Source organism: Ogataea parapolymorpha, chromosome III, assembly GCF_000187245.1.
Source record: "Ogataea parapolymorpha DL-1 chromosome III, whole genome shotgun sequence".
NCBI lineage: Eukaryota > Fungi > Ascomycota > Pichiomycetes > Pichiales > Pichiaceae > Ogataea > Ogataea parapolymorpha.
Window position 1 is genome coordinate 347491 of NC_027864.1, and position 24397 is coordinate 371887.

The 24397-nt window shown below is 54.9% G+C and overlaps 15 protein-coding genes across 15 annotated transcripts; 4 read left to right on the forward strand and 11 right to left on the reverse strand.

The window, feature by feature from the left end:
• Positions 1–6: 6 nt before the first annotated feature.
• HPODL_00357 (HMG box-containing protein) lies at positions 7–831 on the reverse strand (the record flags this gene model as incomplete). The annotated part of the gene is made up of 2 exons (XM_014080303.1): positions 7–788; positions 822–831. The coding sequence occupies 2 exons, from the start codon at positions 829–831 to the stop codon at positions 7–9; spliced, it is 792 nt and encodes a 263-aa protein (XP_013935778.1).
• A 66-nt stretch (positions 832–897) lies between these two features.
• HPODL_00358 (putative secreted protein) lies at positions 898–3126 on the reverse strand (the record flags this gene model as incomplete). Its single annotated transcript, XM_014080304.1, has 1 exon — positions 898–3126. One exon carries the CDS (start codon positions 3124–3126, stop codon positions 898–900), a length of 2229 nt encoding a protein of 742 aa, XP_013935779.1.
• A 44-nt stretch (positions 3127–3170) lies between these two features.
• Positions 3171–3656, reverse strand: HPODL_00360 (uncharacterized protein; the record flags this gene model as incomplete). Its single annotated transcript, XM_014080305.1, has 1 exon — positions 3171–3656. The coding sequence occupies one exon, from the start codon at positions 3654–3656 to the stop codon at positions 3171–3173; it is 486 nt and encodes a 161-aa protein (XP_013935780.1).
• A 55-nt stretch (positions 3657–3711) lies between these two features.
• HPODL_00361 (uncharacterized protein) lies at positions 3712–5607 on the reverse strand (the record flags this gene model as incomplete). The annotated part of the gene is made up of 1 exon (XM_014080306.1): positions 3712–5607. The coding sequence occupies one exon, from the start codon at positions 5605–5607 to the stop codon at positions 3712–3714; it is 1896 nt and encodes a 631-aa protein (XP_013935781.1).
• A 200-nt stretch (positions 5608–5807) lies between these two features.
• On the reverse strand, positions 5808–8159 carry HPODL_00362 (uncharacterized protein; the record flags this gene model as incomplete). The annotated part of the gene is made up of 1 exon (XM_014080307.1): positions 5808–8159. The coding sequence occupies one exon, from the start codon at positions 8157–8159 to the stop codon at positions 5808–5810; it is 2352 nt and encodes a 783-aa protein (XP_013935782.1).
• Positions 8160–8735: 576 nt separating this feature from the next.
• HPODL_00363 (Pre-rRNA-processing protein PNO1) lies at positions 8736–9497 on the reverse strand (the record flags this gene model as incomplete). The annotated part of the gene is made up of 1 exon (XM_014080308.1): positions 8736–9497. One exon carries the CDS (start codon positions 9495–9497, stop codon positions 8736–8738), a length of 762 nt encoding a protein of 253 aa, XP_013935783.1.
• Positions 9498–9606: 109 nt separating this feature from the next.
• HPODL_00364 (uncharacterized protein) lies at positions 9607–10698 on the forward strand (the record flags this gene model as incomplete). The annotated part of the gene is made up of 1 exon (XM_014080309.1): positions 9607–10698. One exon carries the CDS (start codon positions 9607–9609, stop codon positions 10696–10698), a length of 1092 nt encoding a protein of 363 aa, XP_013935784.1.
• Positions 10699–10740: 42 nt separating this feature from the next.
• Positions 10741–12165, reverse strand: HPODL_00365 (Protein GDS1; the record flags this gene model as incomplete). Its single annotated transcript, XM_014080310.1, has 1 exon — positions 10741–12165. The coding sequence occupies one exon, from the start codon at positions 12163–12165 to the stop codon at positions 10741–10743; it is 1425 nt and encodes a 474-aa protein (XP_013935785.1).
• An 859-nt stretch (positions 12166–13024) lies between these two features.
• Positions 13025–14479, reverse strand: HPODL_00366 (uncharacterized protein; the record flags this gene model as incomplete). Its single annotated transcript, XM_014080311.1, has 1 exon — positions 13025–14479. The coding sequence occupies one exon, from the start codon at positions 14477–14479 to the stop codon at positions 13025–13027; it is 1455 nt and encodes a 484-aa protein (XP_013935786.1).
• A 1184-nt stretch (positions 14480–15663) lies between these two features.
• HPODL_00367 (Cyclin puc1) lies at positions 15664–16761 on the forward strand (the record flags this gene model as incomplete). Its single annotated transcript, XM_014080312.1, has 1 exon — positions 15664–16761. The coding sequence occupies one exon, from the start codon at positions 15664–15666 to the stop codon at positions 16759–16761; it is 1098 nt and encodes a 365-aa protein (XP_013935787.1).
• A 396-nt stretch (positions 16762–17157) lies between these two features.
• On the forward strand, positions 17158–18312 carry HPODL_00368 (putative GTP-binding protein; the record flags this gene model as incomplete). The annotated part of the gene is made up of 1 exon (XM_014080313.1): positions 17158–18312. The coding sequence occupies one exon, from the start codon at positions 17158–17160 to the stop codon at positions 18310–18312; it is 1155 nt and encodes a 384-aa protein (XP_013935788.1).
• A 14-nt stretch (positions 18313–18326) lies between these two features.
• Positions 18327–19172, reverse strand: HPODL_00369 (OTU domain-containing protein 2; the record flags this gene model as incomplete). Its single annotated transcript, XM_014080314.1, has 1 exon — positions 18327–19172. The coding sequence occupies one exon, from the start codon at positions 19170–19172 to the stop codon at positions 18327–18329; it is 846 nt and encodes a 281-aa protein (XP_013935789.1).
• A 49-nt stretch (positions 19173–19221) lies between these two features.
• HPODL_00370 (Cytochrome c heme lyase) lies at positions 19222–19992 on the forward strand (the record flags this gene model as incomplete). Its single annotated transcript, XM_014080315.1, has 1 exon — positions 19222–19992. The coding sequence occupies one exon, from the start codon at positions 19222–19224 to the stop codon at positions 19990–19992; it is 771 nt and encodes a 256-aa protein (XP_013935790.1).
• A 54-nt stretch (positions 19993–20046) lies between these two features.
• On the reverse strand, positions 20047–21957 carry HPODL_00371 (electron transfer flavoprotein-ubiquinone oxidoreductase, mitochondrial; the record flags this gene model as incomplete). The annotated part of the gene is made up of 1 exon (XM_014080316.1): positions 20047–21957. One exon carries the CDS (start codon positions 21955–21957, stop codon positions 20047–20049), a length of 1911 nt encoding a protein of 636 aa, XP_013935791.1.
• Positions 21958–22078: 121 nt separating this feature from the next.
• On the reverse strand, positions 22079–24334 carry HPODL_00372 (Rho guanine nucleotide exchange factor scd1; the record flags this gene model as incomplete). Its single annotated transcript, XM_014080317.1, has 1 exon — positions 22079–24334. The coding sequence occupies one exon, from the start codon at positions 24332–24334 to the stop codon at positions 22079–22081; it is 2256 nt and encodes a 751-aa protein (XP_013935792.1).
• Between the last annotated feature and the right edge of the window lie 63 nt (positions 24335–24397).

The following is a 24397-nucleotide window of genomic DNA, read 5'->3' on the forward strand; positions in this document are numbered from 1 at the left end:
TTTGGTCTACATCCGCTCCTCTTTGAAACTGACCTCCTCGTCCTCGTTCAGCGCCATGGAGTCCAGCTCATCGTCGTCCTCGTCGACCTCGTCGTCGTCGTCGTCGTTCACGTCCATCTCGGTTACCTCGTCGTCATGGTCGGGCTCGTCGAGGTCTTTCTTGAGATCGCCCGCCTTGCCGTTCTTCTGCTTCGAATTGTACTCCTTAATCTCCCGCTGGTACCGCAGCCGGTCCTGCTCGTATAGCTCGTAATACGGTTTTCTGGAAACGTCGTCCAGGTTGCGCCATGCCTCGGTCATCGCCTTGGACAGGTCCGACGGCACGCCAGGGTCTTTGGACTCGATCTGCTTCTTCACCCGCTCTTTCTCCATCTCGCAGAAAATCAGGTACGCGTTGGTGGGCCGTTTCGGGATCGTTGGGTCCTTGAGCCGCTGTTTTTTGAGCGTGTTGGCGCCTCGTTTTTTCTTCGCCACCAGGCTGCCCACAGAGGCACTGAACCCGTTCTTGGCAAGCGAGAACGGAGTCTTGGTCAGCAGGTGCGTGATGTCTGCCAGTCGCAGACTATCGATCTCGTCGCCGTCCAAATCGTCCGCCGTGAGTTTTCCGACGTTCGGAATGCTCACCTCGTCCGCCTTGCGGCCCAGTGCCTCCAGCAGCAGGGCGTACTCGTATCGGAGCCGTTCGACGGCCTGCTTGGACCGCGAGACTGCCACCGCCGTGGCCTCGTTCTCGAACTCCAGCTCGTCAATCTTGACCTTCAGGTCGACGCACTTCTGTCGCAGAACGTCTAATTGTTAGCAGCAAACACACACTCACTTACCCTCGCTCATAGTGTACGATTTATTTTGTGATTTTCATTTTTCGTTATTTATTTTCCCACCCTTGCACCGCTCAGCTCACCACAGCAGCTCCTCCTCAAAGTAGTCCACGTTCTCGTCGCCGCGCAGACTCTCGACCGTCGAATGGCGCACGTCCGCATTCATCGACGCCGGCCCGCACGCAATCACCGCTGTGGGGCCCCGTAGACCCGCAATGTAGCTGCTCAGCTCGCGGCACAGGTCTGGCTTCTGGTCCAAGTTTAAGCTCACGTAGCACACCTCGTCGCGCACCAGTCGCTGCAAAAAGTCCACTTTTTCGGCCAGTGCCAGCTTGCAGTCGCCAAACATCTCGTTCACAAGCCGCTCGTCCTCCGTCTTGGCCTCCTGGTCGGCCACCCACTTCAGCTCCGGCTCCACCAGGTCTCTCGTGATGAACACCTGCAGCTCCACGAGGCCCTCGAACCGCTGGATGCTCTCGATTTCGCGCTTGAAGCTCATGAGCGACTCGAAGTTGGGCGCCACCCACACAATGCTAATGGATTTGTCTGTCCGGACTTTCTGGCCGCGCAAAATTTGGGCCCTGTACGTCTGTGCCAAATACAGCGCCAGGGTGTAGACGACGGTCATGCCGACGCCGCCGGCGACGAAAACGGAGTGCTCGTACGCCTTGAACGGGATCGTCGAGCCGTACGGACCTTCGACCAGCAGCGGCACGTACGCCTCGTGGTTGGGCTTAGTGGCTATGTATTCTGCCAGGTTTTTGGTGAGCCCCTGTTTAACACGGATAATCAGAACTAGTTGGTTGAAATTTTCCTCTGCCGCAGACGACACGATCGTGAACGGATGTGCCTGCCAGAACATGTCGGCACGCAGGAAGTAGATCCAGCAGTATGCGCCGGGAAACGGTCTCCACCAGCCGGAATGGTTGATTTCGACGCGGATCGCGTGCGGCACCTCCTTGTACCCGTCTGCGTCCAGAACGGTCTCAAACAGCACTTTGCAGCGGCCCTTGAGCACGCCGCCGCTGACGAGCATCTTGCCGAGCCGCAGCGCGTACTCTGCGGCCCAGATGCTGAACGACACCGCCACATACTCGATCCAGCCCAGCGTGAGACAGTGGTACCACACGCCGACGACAAATACCACGACAAGCAGCTTGTGCGACATCTTGAACCACTCGTAGAACGGTGCGCGGAAGAACGCGGCCAACGTGGCGAGCGTGACGGCCGAAAAAGCGGCGTTGGCACACCGCCATTTCGTGAGCCCCCACCGCGCAATGTAGTCGCCGCGGGTGTCCACGTAGAGCAGATAGAACGCCGTGTGCAGCACAATCAGCACAAACACCACCCGCGAGACCCAGCGGTGGTACATCTGGAACTCCCTGTAGGACGCGCCGGTCAGGATGAGCAGCGGGTTGTTGCGCGCAGCAAACAGGAAACAGAGCGGGAGCTGGCTGATCGCGAGAATGCCGGTCCGGTCGGCGATGTTGACCCAGCGCTGGCCCTTGGGGCACTTAAACACGCTGTTGGGCAACACTGTGCGGTAGTTGACGCAACAGAGCACGGCCACCAGCAGGATGTAGGCGGAGATGGTGAGTACGTGGATTCGGACGGGCAGGCGCTGCAGCACAGCGTGGGCAGCGTGCTGACACCGCGCCAGCCATGTCGTGCGCACCGTCTTGGAAGGGCTCGGCGACACCACGAGCGACGAGATAAAATGGCGGCGCGTCCATTTCGCAAATTTGTGGTTGCACAGGCTCGAAAAAATGTACGGGAAGCACCATCGGCAGATATTGAAGAAAAGCGCCCACACAAAGACGCACCCCCAGTACCCGAGCAGCGCGTGGCCGTACGTGGTGGCAAGCTGGCGGTGGTGCAGCAGCGCGGCGACGCTCTGGTACGTGGTGTTGTACATCTCGTCGTTAAACATGATGGGGTGGTGCAGCACGGTCAGATTTGCCGCGGCAGAGTGGTCAAGGTAGTGCGCGGTGGCGTTCTGGTTCTGCTTGACGAGATCGGTGAAGTTGTACTTGACAAGGGCCTGGTTCTCGCAAACGTCAAGCATATAGTCGTAGGCCCTGGTGAGCGTGGAGGAGTCGCTGCTGAACTTTTCGATGCACAACAGCACCGAGCCCAAAAACGCCGGACACCGGCACCGGCACTTGTACGCGAGATCGTCGTCCTTGCAGTCAAAACGGAAGTTGGTGGAATTGTTGGCTATGTAGAGACAGGTGGCTCCCTCGGGGCTGGAGATGCCGCGCGCCAGAACGCTGGTGGCCAGCAGCAGCGGCAGCAGCAGCAAAAACATGAGTTTTAGGTCCTTGCTTAATGAGATGATAGAAGTTTGGAAGCCTATTGGGGAGACATGACCATCAGAATTATTAGCGGCGGCACAATATACATCCAATATTTCTGGATGAACGATTTTTCTGCCACCGGTGCGGCTACGTGGGGGTGCGGAATGTCTTCACGTGGGGGCAGAATTGTGTGCGCGGCCACGAGCCTGACGGCAGGGGTCTCGGAGGCCGTCTCGAGCAGCGAGAGCGCGGCGACAGAGCCGTTGGCGAGCTCGATGGCGAGCGTGTCGCCAAGCGGGAAACTGAGTTTTTTCGTGTTGAAACACGGCACCAATGGCTGGCCGTCGCTAGCCAACGACACGCAGTACTCATCGTCGACTAGGGCCTGTTTTGGGGCCAATTTCCATCTGCCGGCATAAAACAGCTCTGCAATCTCGGTGGGGGACATGTGCTCATTCTCGGCCACCAGCTGGTACGTCGCTGTCTCGTCGAGCGTCAGAGCCGCCGCCGTAGCGAGCAAGATCGGAAATTTAAGAAACATAAGATAAATTGTATTGTATTTTTTTTGTCAACTACCCCCCACACCTATATACAGACTAGTGGTTTGGGGTAGGCTGGAGCAGACGGGCCGGAACATCGAGCCCGGCCTTTTTGTACCTCTCGAGCATCTGCGGCAGCCTGGTGCCGAGGTCCTGTAACTCAGCCTCGGCAAGCTCGTCGATCACGTACTGCGCCAGGACGTGGTCGTCCTGAATAGCGGCCGCACGCAGCATGTAGTAGAAAGTGTAAAAGTTGGGTTTCTGGGTCGCGTTCTTCTGCACAAACTCAAAAAAGCGGCGCAGCCCGCGCACATCTGGATTGATGCTGAAGCCCCGGAAGATGGAGTTGTAGAATTGCGTCGTCATTGGCACGCCTGCCTCCAAAGCTGCGTAGAAATATTCCATAGCTTTGGAAACGTTGCCCTGGCTGCTCTCTGCAGTGACCATGGTGCTGTAAATGACGTCGGAAATCCTGCGCTTGTCTTTCTTCAACTGCTCGACCAGCTGCTCCGCAATTGCGATCGTCTCCGGCTTGGCAGCAAGCATCTTGACCAAAGCGCCCGTGGTGCGCACGCTCGGCTTGATCTTGCTGGACATCATCGTGTCAATGAGCTTCTGGATCTCCACCTCCACTGGCACGCCCGTCCGGCTCGCCTTCATGCCCAGAACGTCGATGATCGTTGTGTACGTTGCCACGTCCGGTGCAAGGGTGTCGGAGCCCAGAATCTCGTCCATGGTGGCTAGCGCCTTGTCGACGTCGTCTTTGGCAAACAGATGCCGCAATAGCGAGTTGTAGAACCGGATGTCCGGCTCAAACGCCACGTTCTGCGCCTTGGCCTCTGCACGGAACACGTTGTAGAACTTTTCCGCCTCGGCAACGTAGTCATTCTGCACCAGGCCGCGCAGCAGCGTGTTTCTGATATCCCACACCTCCTGCGCCGACGCAGCGTCCTTCTGCGCCCGGTAGAAATCCAGCGCCTTCTTCAGCTCCCGGCAGCCCAGATATCCGTAAATCATAAGTCCCACGGTCTGTGCGTCGGGCTGGACGCTCTCTCTGAGCAGCCTGTACACGCTCTCGATTCTGAGCAGTTTCTGGGGCGCATCCGACTTGGCGTGCACGTTGAGCAGCTGGTTCCACGTCTGGACGGTCGGCTTGACGCCTGCCTTGGTCAATTCTGCCCACAGCTGCTGTGCCTGCTGGTACTTGCCGGTTATGGCACACAGCTCCATCAGCTTGGCGTAGGTCTGCTCTGAGAACGGCTCCTGGCTCTTTTCCCTAGCCGTGTACAGCTTGCGAATTATCGCCTCCACGCGGTCGTATCTGCCCTCTGTAGCGGCCACAAAGGCTGCAGTTAGCAGTGCGGGACTGTTAGGGTCCGGCTTGAAAAAATGGCCGTTGATCGCACTCTTCACCTTCTCCGTGGTAGCATCGTCCAATTCCAACGGCTGCAGCACGAAATCCACCAGCCGCGGGCTCAGTTTGACGCCCCCCGCCAGCAAGTCGAGTGTGGCGGCGTCCGGGACTGCATTTTCGCTCAAAGTCTTGAGCACGTACGCAACAATGCCTGTGGTGCGGAAAACGGCCTCGGACGTGAACCTGGCCTCTCTGGTCTCTTTGAAGCCATCAGGCTCCTCCTTCAGCTTTTCCAACAGACGCTGCCACAGCTCCAGTGCCTTGTCATACTTAGACTCAACCAGAAGCCGACGCACAGCACGGTCGGCATGCGAAGCGTGCAGAAGCTTGTTTTCGCCCCAAATGTCCACAAATCGATTAAACAGCACAGAATCTTTGACTACAGCGTTATCCTTGTTCAGGGTCTGCAGCTTGTTCATCAAAATATGGCCCAGCGGCAGATTTCTCTCGACACGGGTGTCAGACAGCTTCGAGACGGAGCGCTCGACTCGCTCGAAAAATTGCGACAGCGTGACGGTGTCGTCGTGAACGAGGTTCATCAGAGAGTTGCCCGAACGAGGACGAGTCGTCTCGGTGGCGTGCGTACTCTGACAGCGACGCAACAGCTGCGAGAGCTGCACTCTCGTCACCTTCCGAAACATATTTAGTAAAAATTTTCCATCTTTACACCAAGAACTGAAATAATTACGATAATTTTTCTAATTACATATTACATTCCTCCTTCATATTAGGGTAGACGCTATTCCAGCCGGGCATTGAGCCATTGGGCGTACCGGACAATGAACTGGTCGTACCGCATTGGAACGGTCTCGTCCTCGATGCTAAGCGCATTGTCATAGATGTGTTTCAGGAGCTCTAGGTGGCGGGCCGTGTATTCCTTGGTGTGAGCGTATTCTTCAAGAATGTCCTCATCATGGCACAATAAGCCCTCGTTGTCATTTCCAGGACATTGGGAATCATCCACCCAGAGACGCAGATTTTTCTTGTAGGTGCGGAACGGCTGATTTTCCGGTTCAGTGGTCCGTTGCAACGCTCTCGGATACTTTCTGTCGAGGATCTGCTTAAACTTGTGCGGGACGTGCGTCCGGACGCCTTCAAAGTACGTAGGCACCATTGGCGTGAGCTCGTCGAGCCGGAAAACGTTGTCGTTCCGGCAGTGGTAGATCTCGTGGTTTTGTTGCATGTCTCTGGCCTTGTTGTCGATCTGCTCGCGGTATGAGTCCTTGTCCTCGAGCTTATCGATCTTGCTTCTGTACTCCGGGTCCACAAGCGTGCGGACGACATCGTCGATGCCGTGTTGCGAGAAATAGTCCGCTGTCCACGCAATGGCGGTGATGTCCACGTAAACCCCAGACATGGTATCTATCATTCTGCCGTCGATGGCATTGGCGCCGACACCGCGCACACGTGAGTAGAACGACGGGCCGATGTCCAGCAGGTATGAGCCGATACCAGCGGCGTACTTGTCTTCGGACGAAACGTCGACTATGAGTGTCTGGTTGTGGTTTCTGGCGATCTTGTACAGCGAGTCCACCGACACGACCACGTCGATGTCCTCGTCCCACGGCAGCGTGAGCCCGTTTCTGATCCAGCCCAGCATCGAGCCGTACGCCACAAACGTGCGGAAGCCCGACTGGTAGCAGAACCGCAGCCACGCGCGACCGATTCGGTGGATGATGGCTTTGCGGTACTCCTGCGGGTGGTCGATGCCGTTGAAGAAACGCCAGTCGAAATGCGCGCCCAGATGCGTGTGGTTCACGTACGCTTCGCGCAAGTACGGCATGTGGCGGCCGTTGGCCTCGAACAGGTCCATTTCCCGCTCGATGTTCTTCAACAGCTGATGGTCGAACAGCGAGTCGACGACGGTATCAGGTTCCGCCTCGAGCTGTTTCTCGATCCGCTGCTTCATGCTGTTCATGATGTCCTCGTGCTCGTACACGAAATCCTCCTTGGTCATCTCGACGCTGGTCATGACTTTGACCTGGTCGTCCAGCTTGAGGAAATACGATTTGTCGAAAACAAGCTCGTCCTCGCCGTAGATGGTCTGCACGGACGTGTCATAGTTGAACAGAGTGGACAATTCGGTGACCATTTTGTCGATGCGCACCCCGTCTCTGTGGACCCTGTCGACGGAAACGCCGCGCAAACGAGCCTCGTTGCTGACGAGGTCGGCGCCGATCGAGTAGATGTCTCTGGACCGGTTGCTAGCAATCGGCAGTTGCGTGACCGGATCCCGTTCGGTCAGCAGTACGACAGACGACTTGTTGAGCCCAGCTCCAATGAAATGCACACGAGCGGGCGGTGGCGCCGTCGTGAGCATGTACGACGCTCCAAACAGGATCCGGCCAGCCTCAGCGAGTTCCGAGCCCGTGCGCTCGGTAATTTTGAACGAAAATGGGTACCAGGGGTACCGCGCGCGCTCCTCGTGGCTGAGGTCTTTGCATACCTGCAGAACCTCGTCTTTGTCTGCATAAAGCAGTCGGAAGTCGGCACAGCTGAGATCGGAAAACGTGCGGTTCTGCATTTCTGGGTGGTAGCTCTTCCACAGATGCAAATGGCGCTTGTCAAGCGTAAGCTTGGACTCGAGGTCGACCCACTCGGCCCACGAGAACGGCAGCTGGAAGTCAGGGTCCAGCACGCCGTTGTTTTCCATCAGATGCTTTTTGAGGTGGCTGAGCCACGCAGCGACAGCCACACGCTGGTCAAAAAGTGACTGGCGGGGCGTGTGCGGCTCCGTGTGTTTCTCAGCAGGCAATATCACATAGGCCAGATTATTGGTGTGCGATTTCTGAAGCTTGCGAAAAGAGGTCTCCGAGTCGACCTCGTATTTGTTTTTGGACAGCAGAAAGATGCTTTCGTCCATGTAGAAGATGGTGGGCACTATGAAAACGAGCATGAGACCGATGTAGATGGTGAACACGGACATTTTGCGATTGTTTGAGTAGGGTAGTAAGTGAATGAACTTGTTTAGGACAAAGGTGAAGGGGGCCACAAGCGCGAGCCAGGCTTTGAGTATGGTGCCTGAGCGCGACTCCTTTCTTGCGGCCGTGGGGGGGTCCTGAATAAACAGTTCCTCGTCTCCTTGTGCCATGGTTTCCTACAAAAAAGAAGGATAAATCATTATATTTATGCTGAAATAAGCAGTCGTGTGCTTAGATTCCGAAAAGTTAGCTGCTAGGGCCACCTTGTGCCGTTTTGGGAGGAGAATTTTTTCTCTGCGGATGGAAGACAATAGTGGCACAATTCCGCCCTCAAAGTACTTACCCAATGCAGCACTCACAACCCACCCACATGAGCAGATTATAGTTTGGGACTTGTGTCGCGGACTTAGAGGCTGCGATCTCAATTCGGACAGATTCAGGATCCTGCATGTAGAATACGAACGCGAGAATGTGCGTTGGGCCCGAATTCCGTAGCGATAAGAAGGTCTGGTTTTTTTAAATATTGCTGCAATGCGCTTTCACTCAGGGGTCTAGAAAGGGCACACCAACCTTGCTGTTAGCGCCCTTATTCTCAGACAAGCGCAACCCTGATGACTTCATACAAACAAAACATTTAAGCGCGCAGGCGGTAAAAAAACTTTTCATATGCAGGTCTCACCACAGGGTCGACACCCGTACACGCGGCTATGCATTAAGTATACATTAAGTATACACCCCCGTACACCTCAATACCGCTCCTTGAGTCTCGAAGCCACCGTACGCAGGTTTCCGTACACCTTGCCCGGCGGGCTGCCCAGAATCAGGCTCATCACCGCCTCCCGCGCCATTCTGATGTGCGTGAACCCGCCCAGAATGTGGATCTTCGAGTCCGCAAGCACAATCCGCGTCCGAGTCGCGTTCTCGATCGCAAACTTAGTCTTGCCGTCCTTTCCGGCAATACGGCCAATCGCACGCGACAGATGGTCGCCCTGGAGCGTTTTGACGTCCTTAATTTCGAACGACTCGATGTACAGGTCGTCCAGCCGCAGAAGAGCGATGGCATCGTCTATGTCGAATCCCAGGGTAAACGCTTTGATGAAATCGGCTCCCTTTTGGAGAGCGCCCGGATCTGTAGTCTTGGAACACGTACGCAGTTCCACGTTCTTGGTTTTCAGGTTCATCCGCACCTGTAGCTTGAGATGATCCACTAGCGGAGGGTATATTTTGGGCCACGCGTTCTTGAGCGGCGACATTCTGTGTGGGGGCACCGCCACCTTCCGCGACTCCAGTTTGACCTTCATATTGGATGCGGCCTGTGACTGGAACTTGGGTTTTCCGGACTCGTCCAAGACGAGGCCTGCTTCGGGCGTTCTGGATGGCTTGTCCTCTGTTTCTGGCGCGTCGGCGTCGATAAGTATCGTGTCTGTATCTTCCTCTATATTTTCGACCTGTGTAGGAGCCTCGACTGGCTCGGAAACCTCTTTTTTCACAGCGGTAGGAGCAACCATATTGATAAATAAAAAAAATTAATTTTTTCTAAATTTTTTTGTGAATTTTTTTTTGGCATCCCTGCACCACAAAGATTAAAGGTGGGGAAAACATAGCATTTTGTTAACTATGTTTAGATCCCCCTTTCTTCTGATCCGGCGCCAGTCCACGCAGCGTCAGCTCGCCCACAAACTGAGCATTCTGGAAAAACTCGTCCACAAAGATATCACGAGTTTCGCAGGCTCCAATGGCTCCAAAGTGCCACCTGCCACAGCTTTTGAGATCCTCAAATTGTGCAAGCTATTCCAAGATTCGGTCCATGAAACCAAGAAAACAAATGTGCTGGAGGACGAGCTGATTGTCAAATCCAATGCGCTGATGCAGAAAGTGTTTTTGGCCGAGAAAGTCGACTACAGCCAGGCATTGCTAACGGACTTCCTAAAACTAAAGCCTCATGTCGCCAGCATCAAGTTCGCTTTGACGTGCTATTATATGAAGAACACCAACAAAGTACTCAAGGTGGAGACGGCAATGATTCCCCTCCGCAATCTGCTTTACGACGCAAAATTCCAGGAGGCATTGGACGTGATAGAGCTCACTACAGGGTTCCCCAGATACTACGAGTTCAAGAGCGTCAAGTGGCGGCGGATGATGATCAAGTTCTTTGCGGGCATTGGCGGCACAATCGGTGCAATGGATCTGTCGTTTAGGTTTCTTCTGCCCGGGTTTTTCCAGTCAAACGTGGTGTATGGGCTGTACGGTGCCGTTGGTACGTTTCTGGCGAACGCAGGGTTCATGGCGATGATGGCGTTCTCGACAAAGGGCCAGGAGAACGGGGCGTTACGGTTTGAAAAGGGCACGCTGCCGGCGACGTGGTACAAGAAGGTGGACCAGATGAAGATGTGCGCGATGGTGTTGGAGTGCGACGCGGAAATCAACGGTAGAGAGGGTTTTGCGAGCCGGCCTGTGGTGGAGCGTATCCACAAAATGGGGTTTGTTGTGAACGAGCCCGAACAGGAGATCATGCTGCGCCAATACTGGGTGAGCTCGGGAGAAGGGTTTGTGTGGTGTGAGCCCGACCTGGACCCGGCAGACATCGAATGGTGGCAGCATTTGGAGAAGATCGGGGTGAAAAAAATCTGGGACAAGGATTACGAGCAGCTAGACCAACACCAGGACCAGGAGCAGGAACTAAACCAAAATACACCCATCAAACGTTAACCATTACCACACATACCTATAAAGCAAAAAGATAGAAGAATATCACGTGAACAACGTATCAAGCTCTGCCAGCGAAATGTCCTCTGGAGCGCCGATTTCCTGCGTCAGGAACCCAGAGCGCACCGTCTCCAGCCACTTCATGCTGATCGACGGCTCCACGGTGGTGTCTGCCAGGATCGAGTTTGTGAGGGTGTTGACAGACTCGGTCTGCGGGCTGAAGCTCATAGCTGCTGCTCTCAGAGCAGCCACGGCAGCGGCGGCGGTGGGGCTGTTTACTATGGAGGCGTTTTTGGGGATCCGAGGCGTGGCAGCCGCGGCCGTGAGATGCACGGTTCTTGGCTTTTTCGAGTTGATAAAACTCATGGATTTCGACCGTTTGCCGACCGACGACGGGACCTTGTCTCTGACAATGACGGAGCCGCGTCTGTGGTAGCCCGCAGACACCAGACTATCGTCATCGTCGTCGTCGTCCGCAGAACGCAGCGTCTCGTAGTCGTCAACGTCGTCGTCGTCGGAATCCGGCGAGGATCTCGAAAACACCGACACGGACTTGGCCCTTGGATGCTGCGTCTTAGGATTGGCGTCCTCGATCGCTGTCACCAGCGACGCCGTGACGGGGGCCACGGCGTATGGCACCGCCAGGTTCGCCAGTCTGAGATCCAGCGACGCGTCCAGGAACGGCGACCGTTTGTCGCCAAAGTCCTGTGAATGCAGGCCGTGCTGCGTCTGGACCTGAGCGGCCGCAAGAGCAGCGGCGTTCTGCGCCGCCTTCTTGTACTTCTTCAAGTCTTTAGTGTCGAGATCGGCAACCACACCTGACACCACCGACGTGTGCTCGAGGGCTTTTTGGCTCTCGAGATACTGCTGGACGTAGAGATGGTAGTCCTTGGCCAGCAGTCCGCGGTAGACGTACACCATTCTCTTTGGCGAAGCGTCGGCCCAGTCTCTGGACAGGGAGTATATGATGGTTTTTTCGCCCTTTTCGACGCGCTTGACATAGGCGTTGAGCTTGGCAGAGACCAGGTTTGATGTTTTCGAGGACAATTTGGCCATCTCGGGGTGTTTTTCGACGAGAATGTCACAGATCTGCTTGACAGTCATGCCCTCGGCCTTAGAATCGTGGTCGAACAGGATCTCGAAGATGGCAAAGAGCACGTCGTCGTCCAACGTGGAGTGCGGGGTTGGCCGTGGCCGCTCGCCAGACACAGGGACCGTGGTGGAGATGCCGCTCGCAGCGGCGACCGTGCGGTTGGCGGTTTTGTTGTACTTCTTGTGCCGCTCCTCCTTTTTAGATTTGGATGGAGAAGGGACCGAAACCGGCTTGGCCAGTTCGCCGGTGTCGGCAACACTGGTGGCAGCAGATGAAGTAATGGAAGAGGGAGTCGAGCTTCTTTCGCTCGGGCTCAGAGGAGAGTCCGGGGTCTGGGAATCATGGTCTGAAACATGGTCCATGGCCGTCGTACTCATGATAACCGGGGAATAATCACACACAGGAGCGCTAAAAGCTGGGGATGATCAGCTAGTAACGTGAATAATACGATAACACAACTCGCCAGGCTTAGAATAGAGAGATATCCGTCAAAATCCAGCGCATGCGCACAGGACTCGGGTTCCAGTTTAACTCTGTTAGATTCGCAAGCTCGTGGCGTACACTTTGGGGATATTTAAGCTAATAAATATCTCGCTCTGATAAGATATCAAATAAGAAAAAGCGTGGAAAACACTGAGAGATTAGTATCACGGACATCGGCGCGTTGCTCAACACATACACTTGTTCTTATTTGAATAGACTCGCTTTTGCGTCAGAAAGAAGGGAGGACCTGTCTCTGATGTATCAATATCTATATTAATTACGTGAAAAATTTTTCAGGTAGGGCCTGTTTTTTGATAAGGTGTGGGAACCGATAAATGGGAACATAGAAAATCGCTTTCCAGGGCGTAGAAAAAGCAGGCCGTCCTGAGAAGCGTAAAGGCGTTCTCCGATGTGGCCAGGAAACTCACCGCAGGCCGATGGACCCATGCCGATGGGCCCGTTCCGCACGAAACCACCTGCTACAATTTCAGGGCTGTGTAGAAAAAACAGAGTCGGTAGTGGAGATTTAGCAAAAGGGTTTTCACCCAACTCTCTCTAAGGTCACGTGACGGGCTTTCCCGCGAAAACGAGCTGATTTTTTTTTGTTCTCCGGGTTTTCCCTGCGCAATCTCGTATGACCCCGGAATCTTCCCCCACGCGTCACGCTAAATACTGCATCAATGCAAACTTACCCCTCGCTTATCAAGGTTGCATATCGCGACCACAACATTTCCCAAATGGGCAAACGCGTTCTTATCGGCCATGGCTGTGCAAGACACGAAGACACTTGCTCGTTTCGTCAAAATCCTCGGCCCAATAGCTATCGGCGTACAGGGGTGGCGAGCGATTTGCCGGCGGTGCAAACCAGTAATTCACCGCAATGTGAACTGGCTCGTCGTCGCTGCCAAAGGACGACACCTCGTGGAACCACCCTGCCGGCAAATACAACATTTGGCCGGGCTCTATTGTCACCTGAAGCGGCTTGCACTGTTTCAGCCGTGGGAACTCCGTATCTATGAGGCGTTGCATTTTTGTCCGTTTTTTGGCGTCTTGCACATCGTCCAGGTGTAGCAAGGCAGGAGGTATTCTGGAAAACGAAGGAGGGTCTCTTTTCGTCTTTCCAAGGCGTGCTTTTTCTTCGTGCACTTCGGATTCGCTTGCTGCGACAGCCTCGAGCCGTTTTTTCTCCTCCTCATCCAGCGACTCGCGCTCCAGTCGCCAAAGCGCAACCTGCTCAACCAGCGCACCGTCTTCGCGCACGTGTTTCCAGAACGGCGCTTTTTCGTTGCGTATGTAGTCAATGACCCCGGATGGGTATATTTTCTCAATGTCGCCGACAGTGTAGAGGTTGGGAGCATCCGTGGGCGGAAACAAGGTGAATCTTTTTTTCCCCGATATTAGTATGTACAGGTTGTCGGCGTGGTCGTGGTGGAGACCCGACGACGAGGCGCCTGGAGAGGGAAGCGATCTCCCCAGGCCCAGTAGGGGCTGGGACTCGTCAAAGAGCAGTCTGGAATCTGGGTCCGCACGGCCCATCCACAGGTTTATTTGTTGAGGCACCAGGCCGGCGAGTAAGCCAGGCCGCAGCAATTCCATTGGCCACGTGTGGCATAAGTTGGTTAGGGGTTTCTGCAGAAGCTCTTGCACGCGGGCGTAAGCAGTGTCAAGAGACGTTTCATCTTCGTTGGCGGAATTTTCCTCATCGTCGGAATTGTCGCCTTCATCGTCAAAGTCGTCATGAAAATTGTCGAAATCGATTGAGCCCAGTTCTGAGTCTGTATCGGTCGGGACAGGGGCTATACCCAATTGGGGAAATTCGCCGTCAGAATCGTCGTCCGATAGACAATCGTCCTCATCATACTGGGTAGTTAAATACAATGAGTGATCGCCGTTTTTCAGCCTTTCCACCAGATCTGCAAGTTTCAAGCGAATCCTATTTTCTCCAGTGCCATAACCACCGTTGGACTTGCGCTCCACCTGCAAAAAATCGTCACATTGTAAAAAATCTGCCACATTATCAAGACGGAACGATTCTAGATCAAACCCGTCCACCAAGCCTTGGATCAGACATGGTTCCCGTTTTGAAATATAGCGAGACTCGAACGCGGCTGAAATGACCCCTTTAGCGTCTATGGTGTCAATTTCATGTACAGCGCTACTTTTCTTCAAGGTTCTCTGTGGGTGTTCGGCACCTCGGGGCCTCTTCATTGTCAGAGCCTTGAAAAGGAGTTAGGAAAATTTTCAAACCGATCCAAAAAACAAGTCACCGCCTTACTTTTTTGGAGACTACACAGATCAAATTTTGTGAATGGCACAATTGTTGCTATTGAAGTGCCGTGTATTTCAGGAGAAAACGAAGTCACGCCAGCGGTCTTGAGTTGTGGTTGCACGAAACCAGGGCAGTAGCTGGAAATAGTATAGCTATATTTAGAGAGTATTTCGTCCTGTTGTAGACGAATTGGGCTAGCCAAGGTCCGGCCGATAAGCTCGCGGAGGCTGAGATCGAAAACGTCTACAATTTTAACAGTCTAGTACGGCCAATTGTTTTCAACAAAATAGAGGCGATAAGTGCATTGCATTTTTTTCCGGTCAGTCTGAGACTGTAAAAAAAAGGTATTGTCAGATTTTGCCAGCATAGATAGAGAGATTTGGGCGGGCGAAGGGGTCATTCGGGCGCCGAGCTAGATTAGCGGCAGCAGATTAGAGCAAGGAATCATGCAAGCAATGAAGTCGAGCCGTGTACATACTGACGACAAGGTGCCAGAGATTACTGGCACCACATACATTGTGATGGCCAAACGCGTGCTATTGATGCAGTTTTCACCCGCAAAATTAGGAGAATGCCATTATAGGTAATCTGATGAAAATCCAATTTAAAGTTAATATTTTAGACGGCTTACTCCGCATATTCTAGGTCGTAGTACTGAGGATCGACAGATCGGGATCGGGTGGGCCAAAATGCTTGGGAAATTGTATCGAGCGGCTTCTAAAATTAATTTCCGCTCTCCAGTGGTGGACTTTGCCTCAATGAGGAAGTCGTACTATTTGCCAGCCAACCAAAAAAAATTAAGGTTCACGAAATGGCCGAAACCGACCTTTGGGAATTGTAGTTTTTCGATGCATTTCCGGTAACCCAAAAACCACGGACAATGAATAGGCCACATTTATTCAAACCATACTACGGTACGGCCATCCCAAAAAGAAATTACCTGTGGGCCAACTGTATATATATAAAGCACTCTCTTCCCTTGATCTTTGAACATCCCTGGACTTTGCTTCTCACACATACCTTATGGACACTCAATTCTAAATCATACAACTGCATCACTACACCTCAATTGCATTCTATTTATTAGCATCTTATACGCATCCGCTCTTTTGAAGCATCGTTCATGACATCCCATCTTGCCGCTGGCCACCGTTTGGAAATCAGGTCCCACGATTATCTTCTTCAGGAATACAGAAATGACATCCACAGCCATTTCATCCATCTAGACTACCTCTTCAGGCAGAGGCCGAGCCCGCTGCCTCTCCAGCCCCAGTTGCAGCCCAATAGGTTCGCTCTGCTCAACTCCATCTTCGACGTGGTGGAAAAGCTCTCCTGGTCATACGCCACCTTCACTCTTGCCGTCACCGTGCTCGACAGATACCTGTCCAAAGCCCTGGTGCTGGAAAAAAACTACAAGCTTGTCGGCTACTGCTGTCTTTGGATCGCATTCAAGTTCAACGAGAACAAGCCTAAGGGCAAGCTTGTCAACGCGCTGATCAAACGGGCAGGCTACGATTTGGACAGAAAGAGTGATTTCCTCAGACTCGAGATGGACATTCTGTCGGCGCTCAAATGGGACTTGTCCATGCCGTCGGCTGACTACTTCGTCAACTTCTACACAAACAACTCGCAGCCCAACCTGAAAGAGAGAATGGAGGGAGCCATTTTCCTGTGCGAGCTCGCACACTTCGACAGAAACCTATTCTATTCGTATCCTCCTAGTTCTATCGCGGCAGCATCAATTATGCTGACCAACGCTGCTCTCACGGGTGCCACCGATAAGCTGGACGACCTGCAGCACAGTCTGCTCCACCAAGTGCTCGCAGTGCCGTCCTCCGTGAGAGCCAAGTACTTCAATTCTGGCAACCGGATCATCCCCCACCTAACAAGCTTGGCCACCCAGGTCCTCCACAAGACCAGAGGTTTGGACACGCAATACGTGAGCTACTCCCCGCACCATGCGTCGCCGGTCCAGGAGCTCGTGCTGTATCCAAACCTGCCTATCTCACCAATAGCATCCCCCATCCACCAGCACCACCGCCATTCTCATGCTAGGTCGCAGTCGCTCACGGCGCTGCGGTCGCTGCACATCGACACTGCCTGTCTCCCCACGCCCGGCACGACGCCGGTTTCGTCTGCCGCGGGCGCCAGCCAAGTTACTCCGGTCGAAGTGCCGCTGGACCTGGACGAGCGTAGTGCTAAAAGAAGGCGCTATCTATAGCCCACGTCCACGTGACTTTTTTAGACTCCTTTAATCTACATTACTGATTGTGGTAATCGCCACGTATGTGATGGCTATCGTGCGTTTGAGTTAGTAGCTGGCTTTTTTTTTCCGGCATTAGTTAAGCTTCACTCACATGAAAAAGACAGCCGATTTTTGGCCATGTAGTGCTGCAGCGTCTGCACTGCTCGCCTCGCAAATGCGCCCATAAAGCCCAATTCCACTTTCCTCGCGCGCGAGAGGGCTTAGCGCCTTGTGCCAGCTGTGGATCTCCTATTTGCTAGGCCCCTGTGCAGAGAGTGGTTTCCGCTCCTAGAAGATCTTGGTGGGCACACCTCGCACCCGACACCGACGGTGCCCGCGCGACGTGAAAAATTCACCACTGCCAATCTCGCCATGGCGTCCAAAGCTCTTACCAGACCGCTATTTGGCCGTCCCGGCAACAACCTATCCAGCGGCATCGTCGGGCTTGCCAACGTCGGCAAGTCCACGTTTTTCCAGGCCATCACGAGGAGCAAGCTGGGCAACCCTGCAAATTACCCGTTCGCGACCATAAAACCCGAGGAAGCTATCGTAACCGTGCATTCTCCCAAACTGGACAGGCTTGCAGAACTCCACGTTTCCCAGAAGAGTATCCCCTCGGTGCTGAGGATCTACGACATTGCGGGCCTTATCAAAGGCGCCTCTGACAACAAAGGACTCGGAAATGCTTTTCTGTCCGATATACGAGCGGTGGACGGCATTTTCCAGGTGGTTCGTGGGTTCCGAGACGACGAGATCACCCACGTAGAGGGCGACGTTGATCCTGCGCGAGACCTCACCATCGTCCAGGACGAGCTGCTTCTGAAAGATATGGAATTTATAGAGAATTCGCTCGACCGCATAGCAAAGCAGCTGAAAAACAAACGAAACCGGCCAGCAGACGAAGTGGCCCGCTGGGAGGCCCATCAGCAGACGCTGGCCATTGCGTACGATCATCTGATGGACGGCCGACGCATTCTGGACAAGCCGGACTGGACAGACGACCAGATCGAGGCGCTCAATAGCTACTCGTTGCTGACCGCCAAACCAACAGTTTTTTTGCTCAATAGCAGCAAAAAAGATTATTTGCGCGGCAAGAACGAGTTTCTGCCACAGGTGCAGGATTGGGTGCGCAACAACGCGCCTGAGTCACCTGTGATTCTGTTTTCGGCAGATTACGAATCAGAGGCCGTGGAATCGGGCGGTCAATCTGCTATTCCCCAAATTGTGGAGCAGATGCGCCAGGCGTTGCACCTCATCAGCTTCTACACGTGCGGCCCCATAGAGGCGCGCCAATGGACCGTCCGCAAAGGAACGCTATGTCCACAAGCGGCAGGAGTGATCCACTCAGATTTTGAGCGCACTTTCATCAATGCAGAGGTAATTAAGTACCGCGACGTGGAGCAGCTGCCGGCGCCACTGAACGAGAAGTTGCTGCGCTCGTCGGGCAAAATCGCTCGCGTGGGAAAGAACTACGTCGTGGAGGATGGCGACATCATGCGCATCAACGCGGCTGCCGCAAAACGCTAATTGCTGTATATACACTACACCATGTCTCTTAGCGAATTGTAGTGCTCTCCGAGTCCGAAAACGTGCTGGTAGTACACGAGCTTGAGCTCCGGCTGCTGGCCGTTCTCGTTCACGCGCAGCGGCGCCCGTCCACTCATCATCACGCTGATCGGACAGTCGAACTCTCTAGCGAGAGCCAGGATTTCGAGATCACCCCCCCACATAATGGTGGTTTCCAGCTTGTCGGTATACTCCTCCACGTTGCGCACCTCCATCTTATCCTCGTCAAACAGGAACGGCGCAAACGTGTCTGGGTCATTCCGTATCTGGTTGGCAGCACGCGTGCGCAGTTCCTGGACCGTCATGGTGATGTTGTGTCGCTGTTGCAGCTGGTCAGCAATTGACGCAAATAGACAATGTCCGTCGGGCGTGATGTTGTGCTGAACTAGTCTGGCCGCGGTGCACAAATCGGCAATGTTCTTGAGCTCCAGCTCTTTCAAATTTGGCTGTGCACTGGCTTCGTTCTCGGCCTCTTGTTGCAACTTTTTGAATTCGGCCTCTCTCTTGGCTAGCCGCTCTTTTTGTCTATTGCGCTTTTTCTTAGGCTCTGTCTTCGCTGCAGGCTCTTTCTCTGCAGGCGTTTCTGAGCTCAGATTCATCTGAGCCAGCAGTTGCTCGGGCGTGATCTCCTCTGCCTCCTGGGCCTCTCCAGTCAGCTCCCGCAACTCTCGTTCGTGTCTGTCCTTCAGATCCTGTTCCATCTGTTCAATCCGTCGCAGGACCTCCTTGCGCGTCGACTTGGTGGCCTGCTTGCGCATTCCCGTCGTGGCGGCCACCAGATCGCGCGTCTCTTTTTTGTGTCTGGCTAGCAGCTCATCCATTAAAAAAATAAAAAAAAATTAATAAATTAATATTTATCAATCACACTTGATGGGCTGGTTTTGGGCAGACGCAATACAGAAACCGGTTTCCCCGCCTGCTACGGGAGCAGCAAAATGTCCTGTGGACCACACGAAACTCGCCGCATGTCCTGTGGTGCACAGCGACGGAGCAGAGACCCTGGACATCAACCCGCTTAACAACATGCCGTACGTGCTCCCTACCGACAAGGTTCCAGGCCAGAAGATCGACCTGCCTACCGAGAGAACGTTGTCGTCGATTCCACGCGGAGATGTGCCGGACCAGGGTGTTTGGGAGTATCCATCGCCACAGCAGATGTTCAATGCCATGATCCGCAAGGGCAAGGGAGACGTGCCGGAAGACGCTGTGGAGAGCATGGTGAACATCCACAATTTCCTGAACGAAGGTGCATGGAGCGAGATTCTTAAGTGGGAGAAACCCCACACAGAGCAGACGAAACAGGAGCCCCGGCTGCTGAAGTTCACGGGCCGGCCGCACGACTTGACCCCTCGTGCGCGGTTTTACCAGATCATGGGCAAGCTGTTCCCGGATAAGTACGCAACGGAGCCGCCATTTGACAGACACGACTGGACGGTGCTGCGTGGGGACGGCCAGGGCGGCTGGCAGAAAGTGCGGTATGTGATCGACTACTATGGAGGTCCTGAGGACGAGGACGGCATGCCCACGTTTTTCCTTGATGTGAGACCTGCACTTGACTCTATTTCCAGCGCCCGCGACAGACTCGAGTTCTGGCTGCAGCAGACCAAGCCTACGTGGGACAAGGCCATGGGCAGAGACTAAATTATGGTAATATATTAAATTCATGTAGTGCAGTATTTATACCCGTCCCCCCGCCTAGGTCATCTGGTATTTAGGCCCGTCGCCACCTTCTGGCACAGTCCAGTCGATGTCCTGCGTGGGGACCTTGATGTCGCAGGTCTTGCAATGAATGCAGTTCTGCGAGTTGATCTGGAAAATCACACCTTCGGGCGACTTTTCGTCGGGCAGGTACTCATAAACGCCCGCCGGGCAGAACCTCTGCTCGATGCCCTGGTATTTCGGGTACGCCTTGGCCGTGTGTTGCGCCATGTCCTGTTCGGGCACGCGCAGATGGCACTGCTCGTTCTCCTGGTGGTACGTGCCCGTGCGCGAGACCGACGTGAGGATGTCAAACGAGATCTCGCCGTCGGGCTTTGGATACTCGATCTTGGCATACTTGCCCGCGTCCTCCACGAGCTCGGCGTCCGTGTGCTTGTGCGTCAGCGTGAACGGCTCCCGGCCGCGCGTGATCATCGCGATCAGCCCCGACATGCACATTCCACCCCACATACCGAGTTTCGAGCCAAAAGAAGGCCGGATGTTGCGCACCTCATACAGCTCCTCGCGCACCCATGACCGGTCGTACGCGGCCTGGTACTGCTCCAGATCTATCGCGTCCCACTCGGGCAGCACCTCGCCTTCCTCCACGTCGCCCTGCTGCTGTTTCAGCGCCACCACCGCATCGTACATGCTTTCTGCCGCCAGCATGCCCGACTTCATTGCTGTGTGCGAGCCTTTGATTTTCGGCACGTTCATGAACCCGGCGCTCGCACCCACCAAAACGCCGCCGGGGAAGTGCAGCTTTGGCACAGACTGGTAGCCGCCCTCGTTCAGCGCACGGGCGCCGTACGAGATGCACTTGCCGCCCTCCAGCACCTTTCTATAAAACGGATGGTGCTTCATTTTCTGGAACTCCTGATACGGCGAGATCCACGGATTTTTATAGTCCAGACCCACAACCAGCCCCACAGTCACCAGGCCGTCGCCAAAATGGTACTGGAATCCGCCGCCGTAGGTGTCCTTGTCCAGCGGGTAGCCCAGCGTGTGTGCAACGTAGCCCTTTCTAAAATTCTCCGGCTTCACCTCCCACACCTCCTTAATACCCAAGCCGTACGTTTGGGGACTGCAACCGGCGCGCAGTCCAAACTTCTTGATGGCCTGTTTCGACAATGAGCCGTGGCATCCTTCGGCCAGCACCGTCATCCGCGCGTGGAACTCCATGCCGCGCTCAAACGAGTCCGACGGTGTGCCGTTTTTCGAGATGCCCATGTCCTTGGTGGCCACGCCTTTCACGTGACCTTTGCTATCGTACACCAACTCGCTCACGGCGGTGTTGGGATATATCTCGACGCCGACGGCCTCTGCCTGCTCCGCAAGGTACTTGACCACCTCTGATAGCGACGCGATGTAGTTTCTGTTCTTGTTGACCATCTGCGGCGGCTCGGGCAGCGGCACCGCGGGCCCGTTCTTGAACAGCAGCTTCATGTGGTCTTCTGTCACAAGACTCACCAGGTCCGGCGGCAGAGGGATCCCTGCGCCCTCTGCGTCGTAGTACTCGCTCTCCGGGAACAGCTCGCGCAAGGCCCGGGGCTCGAGGATCGCCCCGGACAAAATATGCGATCCGACGTCGGGGGCTTTTTCGAGCACCACCACGCGCAAATCGCTGTCCTGGTCGAGCTGCTTGAGTCTGATGGCCGTGGCCAGTCCCGCTGGGCCGCATCCCACTATACACACGTCCACAGTGTCGACGGCCCGTTCTTCGGTGAGCATTTCTTGGAGTTCAGGGTCCATCTCGTCGAACCGGATTTCGGACGAGCTCCGAAGGGGCACGGAGGTGTGAAGTTGGCGCGGAGGAACTCTAACACTCTGACGGGCAAAAATACCACCCAGAGTCCGCACAGCGTGTCTCCGGCACAGCGGCCTGACACGCGCAAGCCTTAGCAGCATGAAAATAAAATACTTTTTTTTATATTATTTATTTAATATTTTTCAGTGACTAAAATCTCATCCAATCACAGTCGCCGCGGATATAATCTACACCATTCTGGAATAGCCGACGATATATTTGCTACACGCCTGCCCGTTGCACGGCGATGTTGAGGATCCGTTCCTCTTCGTCCTCGATCTCGTCCAGCATCTCCTTGGCCATCTGCCAGTCGGCCTGGCTCTGGAACCGCACATACTCGCCGTCCTCGTCTCTGTACCGGAACTTTGAGTTGTCGGCGGCAAAGGTGCGGTCGCCGTCTGCGGACGACCCAAACGAGTGGTTCAGCTTGTAAACGAGCGTATCGACGAGCTCGGAGAATGCCACGTTAGCATTCACCGACAGATGCACCGCGGACGTATTGTAGATCAGCTTGATGTGCACTTTTTGCGGCTGTGACAGCGACAGAGCCGCAAACGCAGGGGTCAGCGGCGTCATTCGGTCGCTGCTCGTCACCGGCGACGACACCGACCGTAGTTTCTTGTCGGTGGCCGGGTGCGGCGTCGTGGTGGCCGTGGAGGAGCTCACGGTGCGTGGTTTCGGGTAGAAGTACGACGAGTGGTCGGACGACGTGGACGACGAGCGTGTCTGCGCGGACACGCGGTTCGAGAGCTCCTCGGACTGCGACGGCGAGCTCGAGCGCCGGGCAAAGTAGTCGTCTTCGCTGGACAGCCGTCTGATGGCGGCCTCCCATTGCGCGAGCTGCTCCTCAAGCCGGAACCGGATCACGCAGCCGCCGGTATCGCGGCTGCCGCGCCATCTGAGCGTGAGAAAATGGCCCGTGCTGCCAAAATGCTTCGAGCTGTCGGACGGCGTGCATCTGTAGATTTTGTTGATGTAGACGATCCCGCTGAGCGAGAGCGGCGGGTTCTGCGTCGCGGGCACCGAGCTGGCCTTGAGTTTCTGCGCGAGCCGGCTCTTGTGGCCGGCCTCCTTGAAAAAAAACACCATTTTCTCGAAAAGGTAGCAGTGCACCTCTTTTTCGGACGAGTGGCCGTCCGTAAGCAGGTCCTTGACGGTGACCTGATTTGCATACAGCAGTTCGCCAGCATTCACGAGCGAGTAGCCCTTCCAGTCGACGACGCGGTCGTGCAGCTCCTTGGTGAGCTGGATGTTTTCTGACTTCCTCTGCGACTCGTTGATCTTGTTGGCGACCTCTTTGGAACTTAGCAGAGCGAGATGCAGCTCCGAATAGTTCGGCCACGACGGATCCGTGAGACGGAGGAGCTCCTGCAACAGCAACGGGTACTTGCACAGACGCTGGACAGGCTTGATCAGGAAGCTCTGCAGCTCGTAGGGGCTGTTGATGAGCGACGAGGACCGCTGTAAATTCGCCGCCTCGCGGTTCACAAAGTCGACGGCCGTGGTCTGGTACAGCGACCAGGGCTCGTAGATGCGGAAGCCCTGTGCGCCCGGGTGCAAGAACACCGAGCCGATGCGCTGGTACTTGCCCGGCACCGCCGCGTTGCACTCGAGCCCCACCAGAAACCGCCGCTGGAAGTCCACGATCTCGGGCAAGTTGGGGAACAGCAGGTTGATGTTCTCGCTCGAAATAAGTTCCGCTCTGATCAGTTCTGCGCGGAACTGGTGCAAGATTTCCAGGTCCTGCACGTACTTGCGCTCGCTCTCGACGATCTCGCGCACCACGCGCGACCGCGCGTCGTCCACGTGCACCTGGTCGGGCACGTCTGCGGCGTCGAACTTGGGCTCGAAGTCGAGCACCAAATTCACCGCCGCAATCACCTGCAAGAGGTGGTTTGTGTCGTCCGAAAACACGCTTGTAATGGAAAACAGCTCGTCGTCGCGGATATTCAGATGCTGCTTGCACGCACTCAGAAATTTGTACACGCTCATTTTGCACACCTTGATGTCGTCCGATAGCACCAATTCGATCTTGTTCTCCGGGCTCAGAGTGTTGAAAATCAGACACAGCGGCGCGCCCTGTTGGAACAGCTTGAGCAGCGGCGTGACCGGGTCGTGGCTGGTTTGCGCGGGGAGAATGCCTGCACTGAACGTGAACAGTGTGCTGTCCCAGTAGCTAAGCAGGGAGTCCGACGAGCGGGCGTCAGAGCCAGAGCGGCGCTGGCTGCTGCGGCTGCTGAGTGCGTACGCCTGTTGCTCGGCGCAGTCCTCGGCCACAGAGTACGCCAGCTCGAGATAGGGGGTCATTCCCGGCACCTTGGCCAGCCTTTCGAGAAGACGCAGGGCGACGTAGTAGAGCGAGTCTTTGTGGGCGGCGCGTTTGTTCATAATGAGCGACTGCGACGCAATGGGGCCCGACGGTGTGCGCGACGCCGAGGGCATCGACGTTGTGGAGCTCGTGCGGGTGGGAAGAGACATGGTGGAATTCGACGCGACGAATTTATTTGAAAATATTTTACAGAAACAGATCTCAGATTAGGT